General features: G+C 39.9%; 1 protein-coding gene across 1 annotated transcript in view; it reads left to right on the top strand.

Moving 5' to 3' along the window:
* The window catches only part of ano2b (anoctamin 2b), an 83,561-nt gene that overhangs the window by 41,006 nt on the left and 16,680 nt on the right, over positions 1-25,875 (top strand). Inside the window, exons 10-21 of the mRNA XM_072453509.1 lie at positions 2,547-2,611; positions 3,177-3,311; positions 6,187-6,347; positions 7,040-7,122; positions 7,508-7,594; positions 10,299-10,382; positions 15,282-15,356; positions 18,377-18,578; positions 21,892-22,003; positions 22,088-22,145; positions 22,345-22,445; positions 24,576-24,718. Of these exons, the coding sequence (XP_072309610.1) occupies positions 2,547-2,611; positions 3,177-3,311; positions 6,187-6,347; positions 7,040-7,122; positions 7,508-7,594; positions 10,299-10,382; positions 15,282-15,356; positions 18,377-18,578; positions 21,892-22,003; positions 22,088-22,145; positions 22,345-22,445; positions 24,576-24,718 (1,306 nt within the window). The remainder of the gene's footprint in view (positions 1-2,546; positions 2,612-3,176; positions 3,312-6,186; positions 6,348-7,039; positions 7,123-7,507; positions 7,595-10,298; positions 10,383-15,281; positions 15,357-18,376; positions 18,579-21,891; positions 22,004-22,087; positions 22,146-22,344; positions 22,446-24,575; positions 24,719-25,875) is intronic.

Raw genomic sequence — 25,875 nt, 5'->3', positions numbered from 1 at the left:
TTAGCGACTCTTAAAGGGACATGGGCTTGATGCAAGTGTTCCCTCCTCCTCGCTGTCATCTGAAGGCGTAATCACAACATGAGTCACCGCTCACAATCACAGACACAGCGTTATGACTGTGCCGAGCTGTCAGAGCTGCGCAGGGGGCCGGGCTACGACAAGGGGGCCCCGCTCTGACTCTGAACAGAAAGGTTTCAGGGCTGCACAACAACGGGGGGATTGGAATGATTTAGGAATGATTCTTACATGTAATTCACTAGCAAGGACAACGCCACAACAATGGAATATGAAAGAATGTTTATTGATAATGACGACGATGGAGCGACGATGGAGCGATGATGGAGCGACGATGGAGCGATGATGGAGCGACGATGGAGCGATGATGGAGCGACGATGGAGCGACGATGGAGCGATGATGGAGCGAACGGTGGAGCGACGGTGGAGCGACGGTGGAGCGACGATGGAGCGAACGGTGGAGCGACGGTGGAGCGACGATGGAGCGAACGGTGGAGCGACGGTGGAGCGACGGTGGAGCGACGGTGGAGCGACGATGGAGCGAACAGTGGAGCGACGGTGGAGCGACGATGGAGCGACGATGGAGCGACGATGGAGCGGATGGAGAGGATGGAGCGACAATGGAGCAACGATGGAGCGGATGGGGCGACGATGGAGCGACGATGGAGAGGATGGAGCGACGATGGAGCGACGATGGAGCGTCGATGGAGCGATGATGGAGCGACGATGGCGAGGATGGAGCGACGATGGAGCGACGAGAGTTGGCTGGGTAGAGACTCAGGATGGGGGCTCTGTCTCGGGTAATCAGCCCTGCCGATGCAGAACCCCTCCTCCTCTGCAGATGGTGATGTGTTAAGCTGGAGATGATAGAGACAAAGGGTGAGAGGGCGGGGTCGAGAGAGCAGAGACGACAAGAGATGCTGTGAATAGGCCTTATAAATAGGGTTTCTGGGTAATTAGAGGTGTGGTTAAAGAGTGGGGCGTGTTTACTGGAGGAGTAGAGGTTGAGGTGTGGTCCCGCTCCTGAACCCAACCACACTAAAATGAATGAAGTCCATGATCCGGGGAAGTCTTATGTCCATTCTACATTTGGATTGGGGTTGTGTTGGGCAGGGCAAGGCATACAAACTAAATAATATGAATGTTAAAATGGTTTTGGACAAATTTTGTCAGGTTGCAGATTTGTTGACCTTGTTTATGGTTTGTCGGTGTAATCCCTCATTCGTCCAGGAGTGTTCCATTGTAGAAAAAGCTTCAGTTGTAGTCATCTGAACTCAGTTCCACTTCATCTTGAAGCCTCTAATCACTCGTTTGAAGGCGGTGAGGTGAAGATTTTAAGCAGAGAGAAAAGATGGTTTGAAAGAGGAGTTAAGGAAGCTATTTTTGTTAAAAAAGAAAGACCTTCTTTAAACAGAAATGGAGGGTTAAGATTCAACCTTCCTGTAGTCGATAATGGAATATTGATCCCCTGGAGAGGTAGAGGACCAGGACATTTGGATGCTAATCAGGTCCTCAGGGTGAGTGAGCCAGGGTCACACAAAAACAAAGGGGAGACTAATAGCCCATTAAAGGACTGATAGGGTAGCTCGTTAGAAACAAAGAGGGTAAGTTTCTGTTGAAACAAACAACTCTTTCCACTTCAGGAAGGCCCGCCCAATGGGCTGGACTTACCACAGAACAGTATAAATATCTGAGTTCCCGGCCTAAATTCGCTTATTGACAATGACTCTTGGATGAGAGTCGAAATGTCTATTTTTTCTAAACTGAGTCCAGGTGACTACAACTGAAGCTTTTTCTACTTGTTTATGGTTAATATGAATTGGCCACATGAAACTAAAACAGTATCAAAGATCAACTGTGGTAACATCCTTTACAATATATATGTATGTTTTTTTTCTTTTTGTTAGACAAGCTTGTAGTGAGATAGTTCTGAATGTGGCTCACAAAAACATACCAAGGACATACAGTTCACTACAAGGTCGAAAAACAATTAAGATACAAATATGATCGAAATTCAACATCTTCTTGAACTGTTTCTTTTCCACTAAGATCCAAAAGAGATGATTGTTGTCAGTTGAAAGGACTTTAAGCCAAATATAGTTGAATGTACAAGTTTCTGGAGCCGTTCCCGGACAAATAATGATACGGTTGAACATTTCTGGATCATTCTGAATCCATTGCACAGGAACACAACCTCCAACACACACAACCTGGTGATTTAATACCTGTAATGTATATATAATGTCTGAACGTTCTGTGCAAATGAATGTTCTGTATCTGGCATAGGTTTTGAACAACTGCAATGAGACTAATACATAATATCTTTTTTTTTACTATTATTATCACTATTTCTACTACTATTAGCGATCAAAATGCCAAACTGATTGTAGACGCACATTTTGCAAAGATAAAAACTCCATTTTCTCGTTCATATTTGGCCTCGGTGCTTGTGTCCTGGCTCTAGACCAGCTCCTGTGTTGAGGTTAAACTGCTAAAGTCCACCCACAGTAACTCTCGTTGTTTGGCCTCAGGTCCTGCACGAAGAGTGGGCCCGATACTCCGCCTTCTTCAAGTATCAGCCAATCGATCTGGTCAGGTAAAGTATGCAAGATGAATTCATGAATGGCCAGAAGTGAGCAGAGAGGTAAAACGTTGTAACGGAATAGCGGAGCAAGTATCATCGTAAAAAAACAACCCCAAAAAATAACGACAAATCAAGTCTGTGGCGACGAAAAGCTTTTGTCGTTTTTAAATGTATTGACTGTCGTAGAAATGAAAGAAAATAGACCTGTCTGTTGTTTTCATGTATTACACATCTTTTTTTACAGCCCATTCACGTGTTGTGCAATACTTTATCCTCAACAAAGACATTTACAGGAACATTTAGCACATTCCTGTCATATTGTGAAAATCATTATTGAGACAAAAAAAAACAATTACGATATTACTTAGATTTTTGTGTTTTTACTTTTCAACATTGCTCGTAAAATTGTCCGAAAATGACTCTGAGTACACGTTTAAAGTGACTGAATAAATTTAACCCACTTCTGTGAATGATCTAAAGACAGATTTGATTGAATGCGTGTATGTGTGTGTGTGTGTGTGTGTGCGTGTGTGTGTGTGTGTGTGTGCGCGCGTGCGTGTGTGTGTGTGTATTTCAGAAAGTATTTTGGGGAGAAGATTGGCCTGTACTTCGCGTGGCTGGGCGTTTACACTCAGCTCCTGGTTCCTGCCTCCATCGTGGGGATCATTGTGTTTGGATACGGAGTGGCCACGCTGGACACCAACATCCCCAGGTAAGACAACACTTGAAACTCAGTTAGACTTAGACAAACTGTAGATGATAATCGATGGATGATTTAAGGGGAGACACTAAATCCATTTTCTTTCACCTAGAACACTGTCTAATCTGCACCTAAAGCCATTTCATTATTTAGAAGGTGTTGTATGTATATGACATTATAACTGCAAAGGCCACCTAACTGCTCAAAGTTAATTCAAATACCAAACAACATTTTCAAATTCCCCCAATAAATAATAATAATAATAATTTTTTGCCTGTAATATGTGAAGACAAAACAGGATAAATGTTAAATGTTTTAGGTTTATATGTCCCAAATATAAACGTTTGCCCATTTTCATACAACAAATGTGAAGAAAAACTTGCAATATCGTATATATATTTTTTATTACACAATATTGACTACCGGTGTGTACCCCAAAATACTGTGCAAAATAATACACATATGTGATAATTAAACTATTAAAAAAATAAAACCACTATTTCTACTGGTGCTGTATGTATTGAGCGTGTTGCTATCAATAAATGGTGACATTTAAAAGTACCGACACAACATGTTGGTCTAACAAGTGCAGCCTTGGCCAAAACATTTCAAAAATATGTAGGAGTTGTCTCAATCTGTGCAGTTATAAGTGAAGAAGTCTGAAATGATTTCCTTGTCTTTGGCAATCATTTCTGCAAATGTATATCCAATGTTTAAGATTGATTACCTACATTGTGGTTAATTGCACAACGATACTCAGTACATTCTGTAGAAACCGGTGCACGAAGGAGAACAACGGACATTTGGAGCCTCTGAGGGCCAAATACTGTGGTGGATGTTTTGATCTTGTAAAGACAAAAGGCTTATTTACTTGGGCTTATGAAGTGTTTATGTTGTGTCAAGTCAATAGTCACAGAGGTTGATCAGCGTAATACATCATACTCCTTATACCCGTGAAAATACTCCTCTGCCCTGAAGTTCCGCAGTGATACAGCGCTCGTAGACTACAAAGGAAAGGCCCATTGCGTTTCCCTGTATTGTTAGTGTTACAGCTGCGAGTGGGCGTCGTGTGTCAGGAGTCATAAGGTTTCAGCCCACACTGTACATGAATGGGGGTCAAAGAGAGGCACTTCTTTTGTCATTACATGTTCACTTCTCTTCATTGGTGATAAAAAGATCTGATTTCGTTTCCAGGATAAAATCAAGTCGACCGTATGATAATGTTATAGTGCTTAGGCCATATGGAAATTCATTTAATGCTCTGGTGATGGTCAAAGGATTATGTTCATAGAAAAAACAAGATGGGCTGTGGTAGTGTAAGCGAACGCATTAATTATCCTTATTTGTGTACGTGTATTATTTATAGAGAAGAACCGGCCCTGCGTGAAAGATAATAGTCATATTAATGGACACTCAATAAAGTAATAACAATTGTGTTCTCCTGTTTTTCTAATTATTGATGAGGTTTGGTGAGATTGTCCCTGTGGTAAAGAACTGTCATAGTTTTTCATCAATCAAGCTGAAGTTTGAAGAAAATTTGACAGTTAAACATTGAAAATGACAGGAAGTAGTGCTGAGTTCTACAACAGAATACCTCTGTGCTGTCATCAAAAAGCGCCATTCCTTCAAAACAATCAATTGACAAAATCAATTTTTTGTCAGGTGTAATTATTTGTCAAAGCATAATTGTTGTATGATTTAAATGGACATTGGCCCTTGTTTACAGTCTGGTTGCTAAGTAACAGTTGAGGAATTTCCTCTACCTATGTCATTATTTGCTGCTCAAACCAGGAAGTGAAATTATAGACGTTACTAAAATGCCAAATTAGAGAAAAACAGGCAAAATTGTTAAAATCTTAAATATAATCATTTTTGAAACCTTTGTTTTACTGAAAAGTGTAGTCGAATGTGTTATTTGGAGTTTAATAACTTTCTTTTTCCAAGAGACTTCCAGGTATTGACAAAAATTAATATCTCAATCTTTTTTTCATCTCGATATTCAAATGATATTATGTTAATTCAACAGAAATGTGTTGAAACGTGTCTTTAAGCAACTAATCTCGTTTGATTATCAGACAAATATGAAATATCTGTAAACATTTAGCATATCTTCAAAACAACAATCACGATAAATCTAAAATTGGATGTATTTGCCACCTCTGCTTCCAGGTGAGACACATGAGTGAATAGATACATCTCTGTGGTTCATATCTATCTTTGCACTTTGCCTGTACATCTTGCTTTGTTTGTGTAGGAGGAATACAGAATGACTGCTGGTTGGTGGAGAAATCAATGTATTTATTACACTAGTCTTACTAGAGTGTAATGTAACACAGGGACCTCAAGTATTCTTTGTTTAGTGAGGGTCCTGAAGGTCCTGGGTTCAACTCCCGGGTCATGTGGGGCCTTTGAGTGCAGTTTGTGTGTTATATTTGTGGTGGGAACCTCAAGAAAGACATGTTTTAGCTCAATTCTGATGGATTACAAAATGTGGTCTCATTTTTGAGTCAATAAAACATTCTGAGGCAGTATTTCTTGTACATTTCACCAAATCGTCTGCAGCGCTGAACATTTACTCAATACTCATATTCATTTTTGTCAATGAACTATCTCAATATTATGTCTAGACAACAAATGTGTTAAAACAAGTCTTTAAACATATTGGTTGAGTTTTAAATCAGACAAATTTGAAATGAATGGTAGAATTTAACATTATACACTTATACACCTTATACAACATCACTTTCTCATTATTCATTTTAATCGGCCCATTTTTTTTAGCATTTTTTGCTAACAAGTTTCTAAAAAAATTACTTGTGCATATCTTAAAAGCAACAGTCACAATATGATGTACATTTGAATATATTGCCTGACTCTTGTCCTGCAGCTTGGAGATGTGTGACGAGCATCTGAACTTCACCATGTGCCCTCTCTGTGACGGGGCGTGTGATTACTGGAGACTCAACACGGCGTGTGGCACCGCCAGAGCCTCGCACCTGTTCGATAATCCCGCCACCGTCTTCTTCGCCATTTTCATGTCTCTGTGGGGTGAGCCGACCAGCCCACTTAAATGGGATGATCTAGTCTTAAGAATGTGGAAAAAAAGAAAAGAGATTGTGGACACGTTTCATTTAGGTTAAAATATATCTAAAGCCCTTGTACGTAACTGAAATGTTTTTATTGCACTGAAGATTTGACCTAATGTGTATGTTTTGGGTTGAACAACATGATAACTTGCTCAGAACGGGCTTTTATCTTGCACAAAACTGACTTTCTTAGCCTTGAGGAGGGCCTTTTCCCGCTTCTTTCCATGTAAAATAGTGTTCATTTGGCTATAATATTCCACAATATGTCATAAAATGTGTCTACTTTAACTTTATTAGTTCAGATACGTTCCTTAAATCAAAGTGAAACTATTATCACAGTGGCTAGGAAATAGTCAAAGTTGAATGCAATAGGTGTTTGATCTAACCATCAGAAATTCATAAATTCTTCCAGCAAATGTATAATTTAAGAGGTTGTGATAATAGACTATAATACAAAGTAATACGAAGTTAAAGAACAGTAGGAGAATGAAAACATGCAATAAAAATAAATATGAGACTACAACACTATTATGTAAAATAAGCGATTATGTATGTGTACAGTATAGGATAAATAGCAAGTAAAGTGACTTAAGTGTATTTTATTATTGGCTCTGACAAAACAGTAACATCTCATTTGTGTTTGTGTTTTCGTAGCCGTGCTGTTCCTGGAGCACTGGAAGAGACGTCAGATTAGTCTGAGCTTCAGCTGGGATCTAACAGGGATGGAGGAAGAGGAGGTGAATGTACACATAATACTGCATTAAGATATACTTTAAGGCAAGGCAAGTTCATGAGTAGTGCACAACTTGTACACAGAGTAGTTCAAAGCTCAAACATAACGCAGACGGTTGTAGTACAATCATAAAACAAACAGATAAAAACATAAATACCCATTAAAACTTCATTCAAACTATTTTCTTCCTTGTTTGAGGTGTATATAAACTGTCACTTCCTACTTTACATCATCCTATCCTAGTCCAAATGATGCTTATTTTCATTCACAAATACAAACCCTAACCCTAATACATATCTTTTTAAATATACATATAATAGACACACGTTTTGTAAGATTCTGAATGGATATATGTTCAGGTCAAAACATTTGACCTTTGTTTCCCTCAGGAACAACCTCGGCCAAAATATGAGAACCTCGTCCTTCAGAAACAACAGAGGAAGCTACAGAAGAAGAAAAAGAGGAAAAAGAACGAGGTACGAGCCCAAATCCGCTTCTATTGTCTAAACCGGGGAAAGTATTACATTTTTCAGGTAAAACATGATAAGAACCACTCTCTGTCTGCGATATTAGTTTGATAATCTCTCCAGGGTGATTGCGGTGAATGAGGTCACTGTTCTGTACACGCTTTACAGCAGCAGAAGGCTCCGTGCCACCTCTGGACCCAATCGAATACGCTGGACCACAGATCACTGTCGCCAGCACCAAATCTCATTATTGGATTATGGCCACAACAATTCAAAATGTGCTTAATTCAGAGTCAAGTCTGATCCTTTTCAAAGAATTGTGTTCAAAGTCTGATGAAGGAAGATGATTGAGCGCGAGCAGAGGCTGAATGAGGTAGAGGTAGAGTCAGGTTCTGCATATTTTACGTATATTTTAAGGTATTTTTTTTGTTATTCGCTACAATTTTGCAATATCTGCTGCGTGAGTGATCATGATGTTTCTGCACTGACCTCACTGTATTGTGTTTGTTACGTTTTTCTCATTTTCAACACAACCCGAAGTTATTGGCAAAGTAAATGTAGTGATTGTATACATTTAGATTTACACATTGCATCCTGACATTGTACACATTTATTTTATAGTTTTATAACAGTTGCTATGGTAATAGTGCTATAGTGGTAATAGTATTATGTTATTATGGAAATATAAATGTCAGCTTTTAGTGCTTGCTTTGATGAAGGTCTTTGCCAGTTAAAGGTCTGTTTAAAATCAGGAAAAAGCCGCTCAAAAGCCCCGATATCTGCCCTAGTTGGCCAAAACGGACAACTTTTTGAACCAATTTTGCGTTTTTAAAAAGCAAAGTACAAAAAGTAAACAGTCATTGCTTCCCTTAGAAACAGCCAGCCACATTTTTACAATAACTGATCATATTTTTACAATAACTGATCATATTTTTACAATAACTGATCATAATTTTACAATAATTGATCATATTACAAAGAAAAGTTTTTTTCAAAATGGCATGAATGAGTGCAAATAGCAAATTGCGATGGCCACTTTGGTGTACTAAGTATAATGTTGTGTACAAAGCCTATTAGACCTCTACAGGCCTTGTGCTTTTAACCGCACATGCTTCTTGCAATTAGAGAATGTATAATTACAAAACAATTGCACTTAGCTCAAGGGAAAGCTGCACATAGTCTTTAGAGAATGTGCAGAGACTGTGAGAGACTCGTGTCTTTTTTGGTCTCTTATATTATCAATACATTATCGTTACCGTCTGTACCTGTCATCTAAAAATATATTTATTTATTTAATAATTTACATATATTTAACTAGGTAAAAAACGCATTGAGATGGAAACCTCTTTTACAATGTTGATCTCACAAATCATAAAAAAAACGTTTACTGTACACCAATAAGACATGAAGAACAAATAAGACAGAGTTTGCGTTTAAAAGCACAGACTCGTTCTTTCCCTTTTAAAATCGCACAAAAAAAAACCTGAATTGAGATCAGCTCCACAAACCTCCAGTGGGTTTGAAGGACGTTCCAAGCTGCTGGAGCTGCTGTAGAGAACACTGTGTCCACAAGTGACATGAGCGCAGGTTATAATGACCCTCCGCTCTCTGCACCAGTTACAAGGGCCACAATTACACCAAACTGAGACTGAAATCATCCAATGCATGAAGAAGGCCACCGTGCCCTGGCATGGAGGGCACAGTGGTGGGTGAGCCTGACGTGACCTGATAATCTCAGTGATGTAAGGTGTCCAGGGATTTAGCATTAATACAAAGAACATCACCATAATCTCACAGAGGCTGAGAGTGGCTGAGACTAGATGTTTTCGAGCTTCCAGGGTAAAACAGGCTTTATTACAATAAAATAATCTTAAATCTATGAGACAATTTTTGTATGTATGATTTGTACATAGAGTTTCCCTGAGAAGTCTTGATCAGGCAGAAACTTTGTTAAATAAAAATAAAAAAAATCAAGTAAACAATAGTAGAAAACCAGAGAAACTACAAGAACACAGCAGACACTGATCACACACAGTTGAGCTCACCTTAAATAACATGTTTCTCAATCCGTTCGATGAGGAAAATAATTGTTACGAGGTAAACAAGCTCTGCACAGAAGCAACGACAAAGAGACTACCGTCAGTTTGCATTTGAACGTATAGCGTATATATAGAAGTTGCACGTTTTTTCATAGTTTTGGCCGAGGTGCGACTTATACTTACATTTATACTTATATACTTATACTCCGGAGTGACTTATATGTGACGTTATTTGTTATTTTCACATTTGCAACCGCATTTCACACTCCAGTGCCACTTATATATGTTTTTTTCTTCTTTATTATGCATTTTTTGACTGGTGCGACTTATAGTCCGGTGAGACTTATATATGTTTTTTTCTTCTCTATTATTTAATTTTTGGCTGGTGCGACTTATACTCCAGTGCGACTTATATATGTTTTTTTCTTCTCTATTATGCATTTTTTTGACTGGTGCGACTTATACTCTAGTGCGACTTATATATGTTTTTTTTCTTCTCTATTATGCATTTTTTGGCTGGTGCGACTTATACTCCAGTGCGACTTATACTCCATGTTAATATGTACACTCAAACGTGTCACAAAATGATCCAGTCCTATGCGGTTCATCATTTCCAGTACATAACCTGTGTGGTATAATGACTGTGTTTTTTACTCTGTGGACGTGTGTTGCAGCCGGAGAAGCAGGAGGATGGGACAGTGACAGGGAAGGACAGGTGGAGACAGAAACTACTGTCCGCCATGTCTGCTGGCAAAGCGGTAACTCCTCCCACCGGCGCTCCCGCTCCTATGCCCTTACTTACCGCTTACTTGCTACTCCCTTATCTCCTCCTTTAGCTTGCAATATCTCCTTGCTGCGGGCGTGTCTCTCTGTTCTTCTTTTCCTGTCCCATCTTTCTGCACGATGCTGCTCAGGTATTCCCACTTTGATGACTGTGCCTAACTTTAGCCTCTAAAGCATGGCTAAAACTGTTATAATTTTCTTATTTTTTCCACATTTCCGGTTCTATCACCGCTACCTCCTTTTGTATTAATGAGATAGAAATTAAAGTCTTAATAATTCACAAATGTGCTTTGTCTTTTGCCGACTATTTTTGAACAGGGCCACATTTTGGATTTCCTACATCTTACACTGCAAACGGTTGCCTCCTTACATTGTTGTATTACACTGGGACTGAGCTATTTTAGTGAAGAAACAACCTGTTCCAACCTACACACACACAACACAGCCATCTCTTATGATCTCTCAAACAATACTCCAGCATTTTGTCGCTCAAACCTGCAGTGAGCAACGTTTGTTTTCATTGTAGAATTATGACTTTGTTTAGTGGGATTCTTCCCCGGGTCGAGCACAGTTTGTGAAGAAATGCGGGTGGAAAAGTTGAGAATGCTGGATTCTAAAAACACATCCCTAAAAAGTGCAAGGAGAATTTGCGTGCATGGAACTTGATTGTCTGATGATTTTAACAAAAAGAAAGGTGTTGTTGTGTATTTTGCCAGTCAGATAATATCCTCCTGCTCATATCCAACCTGGAAGTAAAACAAAAAACTTTGAAAAATAGAGTCAAAATATGGGAAAGTGCCGAATTTTTCTTTACACATTCTTAAAACAATTACCGTATTTTTTTCGGACTATAAGTCGCACCGGAGTATAAGTTGCACCAGCCAAAAAATGCATAATAGAGAAGAAAAAAAACATATAAGTCGCTCTGGAGTATAAGTATTTAAGTATAAATATAAGTATAAGTCGCACCCCAGCCAAAACTATGAAAAAAGGTGCGACTTACATACATACGGTATACGTTCACATGCAAACTGACAGTATACGGTATGTTAACCGTGCATTTTAAAGCTGTTTTTTCTATATTTGTACACCACACCTTTGCCTTATATGTACAAAAATATGTACTTACAGATTTTAGTAATTGGTTTAGGTATTTGTTTCCATGCAGAACTTTTTGTGAGTAATGATGAACATTTTTAAATTAATTAGGTCCATTTTTGGGCTCAGAAAATGTACAAAACTCAAGCATAAACTCCAGCAGCACCAGTTAAATAATATTTGTGGAGAGATCATTTGCAGAGCTTTCTTTCCCCTTCCCGACCGTGAGTTTCATGAAATAATCAGCCCCCTGCAGTGATTCAAAGGCTGGTTCAGATTAGAGCCTGGATCAGTTTATCAACGACATACTTCAGTGTTCACAGAAGAAAGGCCGTTCAAGACAAGGTCATTTTGGAATCGTGTCCTGATTCAAGCCCTTTTGTTTATCCAGCTTTACAGTGGCCTACTTTGTCCAGATTATTTTTATTTTCTTTTTTGCTAAACGGCTTTCAATCAACACCATCTTCAGGAATGGTATATCAAATGTTTGGACAGTTCTGTTCAAATAATATTTAGTTATCATGTTGTAAATAGTTAATTGGTTGGTTTAGAGTCTGTAAATAATTGTTAAGATGTGTAATTCCCTCTACAGCCAGTAGATTCAACAGTACAGAAAAGCCAGTTGTTACCATGGGAAACAGCACGATACAGATGTATTTTTTTATTATTTTATATATATATATATATATATATATATATATATTTTTTTACTATTTTATTTTTCATCAGAACATAAAGCATACAAAAAAACTCAATTATTACACCAGAAGAGCGGGTAAAATAAATAAATAATAATTAATAACAATAATAGTAATAAATTTAAAAACTCAAGAGCGTGCTAGACTTGGTGAGGCTTAGGTTTTAGAAGTTGAGAATAAGGGAGTGGCGTCAGACAAAAGGGGGGAAAGAATAAATAAATAAAAAGACATTTCATCTTTTTGCTTTTAAACATGAAATACCAAACTAAATACACTCAAGAACATGGTTAAAGTCTAATAACACATGCCTAATACTTGTCCTTTAAGTATAGGCCTACAGCATGGGACAAAACACACATAGGAATTGTATTTTGTGCTCAGCATGATTTCACCTTAAATCTGGTGTGGTGTGTAGTTCAATGTGTAGTTGAGCCGATAGTAGCCCCGGCTGAGCATTCAAATAACAGTGTCTAAAACGGAGAGCGGATGTGGGATTCTCTAGTATTAAGTGATCATTGCCTTTTATTTGGCTCTAATTGGAGTTTAATGGCAGGTTTCTGAGCCAATGGTGAAGACACAGCTGCAAATGAGAGAGAATCGGAGCTGAACACCTGGAGACGGCGTCACAAAGCGAGGCACATTTGTAGTCTACTCAAAGTCTCAAGTTTGGCAGGTGGAGTTGAAGACGCTAAGGAGGCTAACGCTACATTTATATAAAGTCAATTTCTTTCACTCTATGTCAGTCCTCTCTTCGATTACAAGTTAAGTCGTTTCTTACACGTCTACTAAAGTTGAGCCTCGCTAATGCACTTGTTCAGAGACCTGTATCCCATGACTGATGCAAAATGAAAGAATCTAGATTGCAATGTAACGCGATATAGATTGAGGAGGAAAAGACAGCGTGTTGCCGAGTGGAGGCTGGAGGAGGGAGGTGAGTAGGAGGAAGCCATGCTGGGCAGGAAGCCAGGGCCAGATTAGCGACTGTCACTATGGAGACACACCAGTCTGTTCATGTGGATGGGATCTGATACCTGAGCCTCGACTGGACCCATACAAAGACTTAGGGCAATTATACCATCATAGACTTTCAAGGTGAATGGGGATGTAACTGTGGAAGCGTCCTAGGCTCCCACAAGTAGTTCTTTTGTGCAATTTGTGGTTGCTGTTTCTTTGATTTGAAAGCATTTCACAATTTTTAAAAATGTTTTCTTAGGGTTACATGTACAGGAGCGAATCCCATTGAACTATGGTAGTTTACACCAATCGGTCAGTTACAGGGAAGACCGTGGGGCAGAGCCAATTAGAGAGACACATTAGAGACAAATGTGGTCATGCCATGATTGCTCTTGTGTGTCAATTGGATTTTGCGATACTTTTACGCTATTTGAGTCACATCCAACTTGTTTCTCTGAGGATAAACAAGTAGCAGTATAAAATAAGAGTTTTATGATGTATTTATCCTTATTGCATCACACACATGACCTTCTACTATGTGTGCTCATTCATGTAGGATGAGAATCCATCTTGAACGGCTCCTGCCTGATCCGTTTAAGTCCACTCAGCTTTTGGGGTGGAGCAGAAAGTGTACGTTTTTAGACAAAAGCATTTTATTAGGACACAAATACTTGGTATAATGCTACACATTGGGCCACCGACAAAACCTAGTTAGGACCATGATAAATCTGTTCAAACCACAGACCTGAACAGAAGTCAGAAATTACCTGATTTATAAACCCCTGTGCAGATAGTATGTGCATAATTGGCTTTTACCACATTGCACCATTGTTAAATGATAAAGCTGCTACATGCATTGTGTATGTGTGTTTGACACTGGAAGTCCTGTGTACACGACATAGTGGTGAATTATCATTTGTTAGTGGGTGAGGGCTTGGGCAGCTCCCTCTGTGGACACATCAGTTTAAATATAACTCGTTGTGACCCAGTTCCTCCTGTCTCTCAGAAACCTGCTCTGACATATAAGGTCTGTGTGTCCTTTTAATTAGATCTTCTGCATGATATCACAACAACACTCTGCGTTGGACCCGGGGGTACTTAACAAGCAGCGTAGTGTGGTCAGCCGTCTATGGCCCTATAAGATGGTCCTGGGTTTGGATCTTGTGGGGCCTTTAGAGTTTCCCTCTTCAATATAAATCAGAACTCGGCAGGCCAGGTACTTTATCATACAATATCTGTAGAAGAGTCCTCAGGGGAAATGCAGAAGTTCTACTTCTGACAGCTTTCCTCAGAGAAACAGAGTGGTTCAATGCGGGAAACCAACTTCCTACAAGCTTTTAACTTATCTCAGAATTACTACGACATGTTTGTTGCTTACGACAAGGTTTAATGAAACTGAAATTATTAGTGTGGAAAATAGGGAATATCTAGACCATTTAAAAAAAAAAAAGTCAACCTTCTTTTGGACTTGATTAAAGGTATTTCCAACCAGTTGCAGAGCTGGGCGATAAACCGAAAAATTAATAATATTGCATTGTTGTTGGACATATGTAAAATTAAATTAAGAATGGATTGTATTATCTATAATTAATTTTTTTTGAAATTACCTCAAAAAGAGACTGTTCTTTTGTGGTTTATTTTATGGTCCATTCACGCTTTGTGCAACACTTGAACCTCGACCAAGACATTTACAGGCACATTTTAGCACATTCCTTTGTTAAAATATTATCCGAAAGTTGATATTGAGATAATGAAAAAACAAGAAAGACGCTATATTAATTCAAATGTCAGATCCCCAATACTTCCATTAGTCCTGTGTGACTCTTAGATCCATAACATTCTGTTTCAGTATTTGTGACACTTCTGCACTGTGCCACTGTGGTCACTAGATGGCGGTGTTCTCCAGTTTTTGCAAAGGTTTTCAGAGTCTGATAATGCACTCACTATGATGATGATGGCTGGACATTCATTTCTTACTATCACAATGAATATCTGCCAGTAATAATAATCATTTTAAATATGATTTGATTATTAATATTCCCCTGAGTGGTCACTTGAGTGTATTTTCAAGCTTAGAGTTGTTAATGGATTTAATAGCCACGTTGTCATGACTTTTCCTCTCAGACTGCAGTGGAGAAACTGACCTGGAAAGATCGTCTCCCTGGATACTGCATCAATGTTTCATCCATCCTCTTCATGGTGAGACAAAGCACTGTGTTCTATAGACGTTTCACTAGTGTGTAAATGCACTACGCTAATGTGACCTGTGGAATACATGTTTTAGCCACTACTGAGTCTATGTCGGTGTAATCCCTCATTCGTCCAGGCGTGTTCCATAGTAGAAAAAGCTTCAGTTGTAGTCATCTGGACTTAGTTTGAAAAAATAGACGTTTCGACTCTCATCCAAGAGTCATTGTCAATAAAAGAATTTAGATCGAGAACTCCGATATTAATACTGTTCTGTGGTAAGACCCACCCATTGGGAGGAGCCTTCCTGAAGTAGAAAGAGTTGTTTGTTTCAACAGAAACTTCCCCCTTGTATCTACCGAGCTAGCCTATTCAGAATCTTAATGGGCTATTAGAATCCTCTTTGTCTTTGTGAGACCCTGGCTCAACCACCCTGAGTACCTGATTAGCATCTAAATGTCCTAGTCCTCTACCTTTCCAGGGGTTCAGTAACCCATTATAAATAACAGGAAGATTAAACCTTAGCCCTCCATTTCTGTTTAAAGAAGGTCTTTCTTTTTTAACAAAAATAGCTTCCTTGACTCCTCTTTCAAACCATCTTTTCTCCCTGCTTAAAACCTTCACCTCACCGTCTTCAAACGAGTGATTAGAGGCTTCAAGATGGAGATGCACGGCACTCTGTGGTCCTGAACTTGTATTTCTTCTGTGCTGATAGAGCCTCTTGTGTAGAGGCTGTTTTGTCTCACCTATGTACCGTTCTTTACAGCTTTCTTCACTGCATTGGATCGAATAAACTACATTGCTCTGTTTTTGAGTCGGCAACTTGTCCTTAGGGTGAACCAGTTTTTTGTCTTAAAGTGTTTCCTGGTTTAAAATAAACAGGGACTTCGTGTTGTCTAAAAATTCTCTGCAGTTTTTCCGACAGGCCAGACACATAAGGGATAGAAACACCCTTCCTTCTCTGTTCAGTTTCCCTTTTGTCCTGCTTCTTGGTTCTCTTCACTCTGTTGAGAGCCCAAGCGGGGTAACCACAGGCTGAGAGGGCATTTCGGACATGTTTTTCCTCTTTCTTCTTGCCCTCTGAGCTGGTGGGCACACCTTGAGCTCTGTGTTGTAAGGTTCTGATCACACCCAGCTTGTGCTGTAGTGGGTGGTTGGAACCAAACCAACCACCCACTACAGCACAAGCTGAGAAGGAAGGGTGTTTCTATCCCTTATGTGTCTGGCCTGTCGGAAAAACTGCAGAGAATTTTTAGACAACACGAAGTCCCTGTTTATTTTAAACCAGGAAACACTTTAAGACAAAAACTGGTTCACCCTAAGGACAAGTTGCCGACTCAAAAACAGAGCAATGTAGTTTATTCGATCCAATGCAGTGAAGAAAGCTGTAAAGAACGTTACATAGGTGAGACGAAACAGCCTCTACACAAGAGGCTTTATCAGCACAGAAGAAATACAAGTTCAGGACCACAGAGCGCCGTGCATCTCCATCTTGAAGCCTCTAATCACTCGTTTGAAGACGGTGAGGTGAAGGTTTTAAGCAGGGAGAAAAGATGGTTTGAAAGAGGAGTCAAGGAAGCTATTTTTGTTAAAAAGAAAGACCTTCTTTAAACAGAAATGGAGGGCTAAGGTTTAATCTTCCTGTTATTTATAATGGGTTACTGAACCCCTGGAAAGGTAGAGGACTAGGACATTTAGATGCTAATCAGGTACTCAGGGTGGTTGAGCCAGGGTCTCACAAAGACAAAGAGGATTCTAATAGCCCATTAAGATTCTGAATAGGCTAGCTCGGTAGATACAAGGGGGAAGTTTCTGTTGAAACAAACAACTCTTTCTACTTCAGGAAGGCTCCTCCCAATGGGTGGGTCTTACCACAGAACAGTATTAATATCGGAGTTCTCGATCTAAATTCTTTTATTGACAATGACTCTTGGATGAGAGTCGAAACGTCTATTTTTTCAAACTGAGTCCAGATGACTACAACTGAAGCTTTTTCTACTACTACTGAGTCTAATCAGACACTATGAATGAACAATAATAACACTACGTGCTGCTTGGTGGTCCAGTGGTTGGGGCGCAGCGCACATATGCCAAGCTCCGGGTGCGGCCGGCTGCGGTGTCGTGGGTTTGGTTCCCGACGCCGGCAATTTGCTGCGTGTCCTTCCCTTGTTCTCATTCCTTATTTCAAACTGTCCTCTCCTGTCTAGTAAAGCCTACAAGCCAGAAAATCAAAATAAATAAATAATAATAATACATTTTAATTCTACAGTGCTTTTCAGGACACTAAAAGGCATAAAATAAATACTAAAACTTTAAATTTAAATTATGAAGATCGATAAAAACATAAAAAGTTAGTCACTTGCTAGTGACCACATACAGTGTTGGGAAGAATACATTTATTTAGTTACAGAATACTGAATTCATTCAAATGTGTTTTGTAACATGTTCTTGTTATTATAGTGTGAAAACACAATATTACAACAACAATATTTTGCTGTGAAAACGTAACGTAAAAGACCACAAATTATTTTTCTCATTAATTCTGTGCAGTTTGTAGCCTACTTTTCATGATCAAATACCACAATTTATTCCTCTGATTTTAGAAAAGTAACTATATTGAATATCGCCAAAAGAAAGAGTAACTGTATGTGAATAGTTACTCAAAATTAGTATTCTAAATATATATTTTTGTTACATGTATTCAGTTACTTCCCAACACTGACAACATACAGTAAATGAGTACATATAACCTTTAGCACATACTTCTATTCTCATATAAGTACAATTTAATAGAGTTGTTTTCACTTTGTCACACCGACATTAGCCAAAATATTCTACTTCCCGTAGGTCCTATAGAGCACAGTTTTCCTGTTGCTTGTCCATATATTCCCATCTTCATTGCTAAATTGAGCGTCCTCAGACTTGTGGTGTGAAATATTCATTCAGAATCTGACCACTGCTGTGACGTTATCGGACAGATGTGGTTCAGCGATGACTAATTCATTTTTCTTTTCATGTTTTTTCCCTCTCAGTTCGGCCTGACGTTTTCTGCAGTTTTCGGCGTGATCATCTACAGAATCACGGTGTCCGCCCTGATGGCCATGAGCTCAGACCCGGAGGTGAAGTCCAACGTGCGGGTCACCGTCACGGCAACGGCGGTCATGATCAACCTGGTGGTGATCCTGATCCTCGACGAGATCTACGGCACGGTGGCAGTGTGGCTGACTGATCTGGGTACGGGACTTTTTTATTAGGGCCGCAACGATTAAATAACTATTAACTATAAAAAGTCATCGTATTTTGATAATCATAGCCATTATCTGGACTAAACAGACTCTAAAACACGTAGGAAAAGACCTTTTTTAGCAAAGACAGTGATATTATCAAAATGTCGAAAAAGACTAAGAAATGTTAAATTTTCATCAATAATACACTCTATTTGCAAATATTCTATATTTAAAACCCTTCAGTCGACATATTTCAACATTTATTTCTACTGTTTAATATATTTTCAAACAAATAATAGGTAAAACGTATAAAAAACAAATATCCCTGAATAGTCAACTACTAAATAATCGTTAGTTTATGTCATTTTATTGTTTATATATTTGTATTGTAATGATTTTTTTTTATTAATGACAATACAACTTAGTCATCACAGCATCATATATGACATTAGGGCTGAACAATCTCACGTTGTATTGCAATTCTTCTGACATTTATTGCCATTATATGAGTATTATATTTTTAAAAATCAATATTTAGTTGTCCGTTCATGTTTTAAACCCAAACCAAAGCGTTGAAGATTGAAATATGAACTGTATTGCCTGTAAGTCTAAACTGAAGAACCCAGGGCTGTTTAGTTCTTTGTAGTGAACACTGTATACGACATAAATACAGTCAGACTCTGCAGTTTGTTGACTAATACCTTTGAAAACACTATTTAATTTGAATTCTATTATTATTATTATTATTCTATTATAATATTTTTGGCCCTGTAACGCATACACCTGCACAATACAATAATAGTTCGATAAGATATTAGAATATTTATTGCTTTAAAGTCCTACATTCTTGTAGATGACAGGATCTTATGCATCGACAGGCCAGACCACACTGTTGGTCCTGAGTCTGTGCATGTTTGACTCTTCACAGATGATAAATGTTTAATACTGGGACGGTGCATGTGTGAAGAGGCTCTACTTTAACCCACTTCACCATGAATGTGTCATGGTTTGGTGAACTTACAAACCTGATGCCAGTGTTTCATATCAATTCAGGCCCAGTAATTATCTTCCTAAAATAAAATGTGAAAGTTTTGTGTAATACAAAACGACCAATTTAGTTTCATGTTTCGTATTTAATTGATTTTTATTGTGAAGCGCTTTGGTAACTTTGAATGTTGTAAATTCATTACAAAAAAACAGGCAGTAATAGAAAGATTCAGCACTAAAAACACCTCATCATTTCATGTTCAAACACTAAAGGAACATCATATCTACCACCACCAATCTCCAGGCCCTGACGGAGAGACATCGAGTATAAGTCTATCATGGCACACGCATAATCGTCACTTCTGCCCGGGTGTGAGCATGTTATGAAGCTTGCTAAATGCTTCTGTCTGTTTTTGTCTCTCCCGGGTGAAATGCCACAGAAACTAATAGAACGTGTTAGCAGTCACCTCCAGAATCTCGCTCTAAAACCGACAGATTAAATTAGAAATCTGGGGCTAATAATGGACTCAGACTTGAACTTTAACGGCTACGTAAAATCAATAACATCAGCAGCTTTTTACCATCCAAAAAACATTGCTAAAAATCAAAACTTATCCATGCGTTTGTCTCCAGTAGATTAGACTACTGTAACGGCCTGCTCACTGGCCTCTCCACACGAGCTGTAAAACAGCTGCAGTACATCCAGAACGCTGCTGCTCGGGTCCTGACTAGAACCAGGAAGTATGAGCACATTAGTCCTGTTCTCAGGTCTCTGCACTGGCTCCTGTGGCTCAGAGAATAGACTTTAAAGCAGCTCTGCTTGTGTACAAGTCTCTCCATGGCCTAGCACAAAAGTACATCTTGGACATGTTAGTGCCATATGAACCATCTCAGACTCTGAGGACCTCAGGGACCGGCCTCCTGCTGGTGCCAGAGTCAGGACTAAACATGGACCGGCCTCCTGCTGGTGCCAGAGTCTGGACTAAACATGCACCGGCCTCCTGCTGGTGCCAGAGTCAGGACTAAAGATGGACCGGCCTCCTGCCGGTGCCAGAGTCAGGACTAAACATGGACCGGCCTCCTGCTGGTGCCAGAGTCAGGACTAAACATGGACCGGCCTCCTGCTGGTGCCAGAGTCAGGACTAAACATGGACCGGCCTCTTGCTGGTGCCAGAGTCAGGACTAAACATGGGCCTGCCTCCTGCTGGTGCCAGAGTCAGGACTAAACATGGGCCGGCCTCCTGCTGGTGCCAGAGACAGGACTAAACATGGACCGGCCTCCTGCTGGTGTCCAGAGTCATGACTAAACATGGACCGGCCTCCTGCTGGTGCCAGAGTCAGGACTAAACATGGACCGGCCTCCTGCTGGTGTCCAGAGTCATGACTAAACATGGACCAGCCTCCTGCTGGTGCCCATAGTCAGGACTAAACATGGACCGGCCTCCTGCTGGTGCCAGAGTCAGGACTAAACATGGACCGGCCTCCTGCTGGTGTCCAGAGTCATGACTAAACATGGACCAGCCTCCTGCTGGTGCCAGAGTCAGGACTAAACATGGACCGGCCTCCTGCTGGTGTCCAGAATCATGACTAAACATGGACCGGCCTCCTGCTGGTGCCAGAGTCAGGACTAAACATGGACCGGCCTCCTGCTGGTGTCCAGAGTCATGACTAAACATGGACCAGCCTCCTGCTGGTGCCCATAGTCAGGACTAAACATGGGCCTGCCTCCTGCTGGTGCCAGAGTCAGGACTAAACATGGACCGGCCTCCTGCTGGTGCCAGAGTCAGGACTAAACATGGACCGGCCTCCTGCTGGTGCTAGAGTCAGGACTAAACATGGACCGGCCTCCTGCTGGTGCCAGAGTCAGGACTAAACATGGACCGGCCTCCTGCTGGTGCCAGAGTCAGGACTAAACATGGACCAGCCTCCTGCTGGTGCCACAGTCAGGACTAAACATGGACCGGCCTCCTGCTGGTGCCAGAGTCAGGACTAAACATGGACCGGCCTCCTGCTGGTGCCAGAGTCAGGACTAAACATGGGGAATCTACGTTTCAGTTTTATGCAGCTAAAATCTGGAACAGTCTTCCTGAAGGTGTGAAACAGGCTTCTACTCTGACGATGTTCAAATCTAAGCTAAAACTGTTTTGTTTTGCTGCATATGACTGAAAGGATTCTATTTCCACTCTTCTCTTTTATGTCTTAAACTGTTTTGTGATTTCTGTCATGTCTTTGTGATTTGAATACATTTTGTCCTGTTGTGTGAAGCACTTTGAATTGCCTTGTGTACGAATGTGCTCTACAAATAAACATTTCTCGCTGCTTTTTGTTTCCAGAAATCCCTAAAACAGAGACGGCCTACGAGGAGCGTCTCATTCTCAAAGCGTTCTTGCTGAAGTTCATGAACGCTTATGCCCCGATCTTCTATGTGGCTTTCTTCAAGGGCAGGTCAGTCGTGTTACATGAGGAGAAAATACAATTATAATAATATGTTTTATTGACAAAAACATGTACCTTTGTTGTTTGTGGCAGGTTTGCTGGTCGACCTGGCAGTTACGTCTACGTCTTCAATGATTATCGAATGGAAGAAGTGGGTTGACTTTTTCCATTGTTTTAGTCACTTCTTGTTTACTTTTATCAACGTGAAAACGTCTTCAGAATCTTGTTTTAAGTAGTTTTGACAGGTTTTTGATTGCTTCAGTTTGTTGGTCCGTATTTTGGACTATTTCACTTGAACTTGAAGTATTTACTTTTCCCATTTTAATCCTTTTTTCCTTGCGTTTCCACAGTGTGCCCCGGGAGGCTGCCTGATCGAGCTGTGCATCCAGCTCAGCATCATCATGTTGGGAAAGCAGCTCATTCAGAACAACATTTTTGAGATTGGGATCCCGTGAGTGTTTATGATCACAGTTCAATCCAATGGTTTGGACAGTTTTATGCGTCGTTGCGTCATTGGGAATGTCTATGTTTGAATGTGGCGTGTGGTGGACAGTCAAAAGAAGTTTACCATCACTGGGGATGTTTTAGTGTTCACATTATTCACATTATTAACACCCTTGTTCACAATCACAAGTGACAAATAGATGACATTCCTCCCGTATGTGACAAGCTTAATGAAGTCAAACTTTATGAACGATAATGTCAGAGCAACAGTAATGTTAATGTTCTGGAGGAGGCACTTCTCCTGCATCAAAATAGGAAGGTAAAATCAAGCTCCAGGACATTCTTCATGGAGATAGATACATTTTATGACACGCTGTGGAATATTATAGGCAAAAGAACAACATGTCCATGGAAACATCAGGAGGAGGCCCTTCTAGGCCAAGTAAGAATCAAGTTTTAGGAGACGCAAGCTTTCTCACATGGTTTTTAGCCCCCAAAAAACTACACTTAGATATTTGTCTAAAAGGTTATATACTGGAGCTTTACCTTAATGTGACAAAAACAGCCCACTTACTTTTATAGAGTATAGATCGAACTTAAATTACTTTTATCACTTATTTTTACCTCTGATGATAATATCACATTGATATTCTCCACTGAGTGTCCCTAAAAGCCTTATAGAAAGTGTACTTTTTGTCCAGATTAATATTTTGGACAGAAAAGAAGGCTTAAGTAGTTTAGTTGGTGTGAGAGATGAAGATTATAGGTTTGTATTTACAGATTTGGTCATTTTCTCACCTGACCCACAGTCTTTAGACCTATTGCCTTTCATCTTCCTTTTAACATACCAGTCATAGCTGCTCCGTGCTAATTCATGTTTCAGTGCCCAGATCGCCCAGGTCAGAGGTCAGCTGTCAGACTCGGGACTGTAGCTTTGAGCTGTGTTCAACCCTGAACTCTGGGGAAGAATCTCGTCAGTTCGTCTGCCATGTCCTGGGGCTGCAGCGAGCTCCAACACATGTCCTCATACCAGGCTCATACCAGCCTCGTGCCTCCGAGCCACGCACTCGGGTTCAGATCAAACATGTGTGAGATATTGAGATGGTGTTGCTATGCCTGGAATATTTCACAGTATGGCATTTATTCAGTGTCAAATTTGGGTTAAGTGGCTGTCCAACTGTGCAAAAAAATGGCCCAGATCCGATGAAGGATTATTCCTATGGCCCGATCTTCAGTAACTTGGTGCTGAATTGAGTCAGGAAAAGGCAAAACGTCCTGATAAGATAAGATAAGATTCCCCATTGTGTCCACACAATGGGGAAAGTGTTGCAACACAAGTAGATACAGAAGTAGAAGAACAGATAACTTATAGGAAGCTTTAAAAAAAACACTCTTAATAGAAAAACTCTTATAAACAAAACTCCTATAGATAGAACCTCTCATATTCTTAATAAAGAATAGAGGGGAAAAAAGATAAAAATAAATAAAAATAAGATAACATAAAAACAAAAATAATAATAGTGGCAAAAAGTAAACACTCTTATTTACAGCAGGTATATGCACATGAATATGACATTATTGCGTATGAGTATGACAGTATTGCACATGATTATGACAGTATTGCACATGATTGCACATGATTAAGTCAGTATTGCACATGATTATGTCAGTAGTGCACATGGGTATGACACTTACACGTGTTCAGGGCTAACAGTGTTTGTTGTAGAGTCTGAAAGCAGCAGGAAGGAAAGACCTGTGAAACGTCTCCTTCACACAATGAGATTTGACTGGACCAAGTGCTACAACAGTGGAACAAGCAGAGAAAATCACAGACATCATTAAATCTACAAATGCCCAAAGCTCTTAGTTCATGTAAAATTAAATAGTCCATGTTTTCTGCTCAAATTGGTCGTACGTCAGTGACATAGACACGGAAAGAGCATGCAAATCATCATTTCATCATTCATAAATTTAGGAAATGAACTCAGCACCTTCTTTCTGTGAGTCTGCACCTCAGTGTTGCAATAACAAAGCCTTATTGGCCTACTGAACATACGGAGAGGTTACAAATATTGTGTTGTGCCGATGCAGTTTGTGGTGGTATTTCTGGACACGCTGTCTCTCCTCTCTGTGGCAGTAAGCTGAAGAAGCTGGTGCGGACCCTCAAGGACAAAGGCAGTGTGGTGGTGAAGAGGGAGGAGGAGAGATCGCCCCGACAGTGGACCCTGGACTACGCACTGGCTCCGTTCGAGGGTCTGACTCCTGAATACATGGAGATGAGTACGTGTGCATGTTTGTGGACTTTGTTTCCCATAGATTCTGCTGAGACTGTGCTACAGGTGATTCATATTTTCTTAGTGCCTCTAGTAAAAACAGTTCCTTTTTGAACAGTAAAGAGTCATTTTTATGTTTTTAAGATAATATAACAGGCATACCAGTTTTTTGTTTGGCTTTTTATAGGATACAATAAGCCTATGAAGTGCTTGCATTGTCTCCTCTTGTGTTAAACACTGCTTTGTTCAATTCACGTATAACTAGGAATTATGCAGATAATACTATAGTGACTGCACAGAACAGCGTGTACTTCAAAACATGTTCAAATGACATTATTTTATTCTCTCTATACATAAAATAACTGTAAACTGACTATAAACTATAAAATCAGGTACAAGCTCATGTTAAACTCAAACTAAATAAACAAAAATTATATATTATTATCCAGGTGTGTGACGTCTGAACTGTTGCCCTTGAACCCTTGTCCTCTGGTATATTCTTCTGTGGCTCTTGAACCCTTGTACTCTGGTATATTCGTCTGTGGCTCTTGAACCCTTGTCCTCTGGTATATTCTTCTGTGGCTCTTGAACCCTTGTCCTCTGGTATATTATTCTGTGGCCCTTGAACCTTTGTCCTCTGGTATATTCTTCTGTGGCTCTTGAACCCTTTTCCTCTGGTATATTCTTCTGTGGCTCTTGAACCCTTGTCCTCTGGTATATTCTTCTGTGGCTCTTGAACCCTTGTCCTCTGGTATATTCGTCTGTGGCTCTTGAACCCTTGTCTTCTGGTATATTCTTCTGTGGCTCTTGAACCCTTGTCCTCTGGTATATTCGTCTGTGGCTCTTGAACCCTTGTCCTCTGGTATATTCTTCTCTGGCTCTTGAACCCTTGTCCTCTGGTATATTCGTCTGTGGCCCTTGAACCTTTGTCCTCTGGTATATTCTTCTGTGGCTCTTGAACCCTTTTCCTCTGGTATATTCTTCTGTGGCTCTTGAACCCTTGTCCTCTGGTATATTCTTCTGTGGCTCTTGAACCCTTTTCCTCTGGTATATATTCTTCTGTGGCTCTTGAACCCTTGTCCTCTGGTATATTCGTCTGTGGCTCTTGAACCCTTGTCTTCTGGTATATTCTTCTGTGGCTCTTGAACCCTTGTCCTCTGGTAT

The sequence above is a fragment of the Eucyclogobius newberryi genome, unplaced genomic scaffold (assembly GCF_026437365.1).
Source record: "Eucyclogobius newberryi isolate DKJ021-1_F unplaced genomic scaffold, fEucNew1.0.hap1 SCAF_2, whole genome shotgun sequence".
Classification (NCBI taxonomy): domain Eukaryota; kingdom Metazoa; phylum Chordata; class Actinopteri; order Gobiiformes; family Gobiidae; genus Eucyclogobius; species Eucyclogobius newberryi.
Note: the sequence above shows the minus strand (reverse complement) of the source record. Positions and strands in the feature narration are given on the sequence as shown.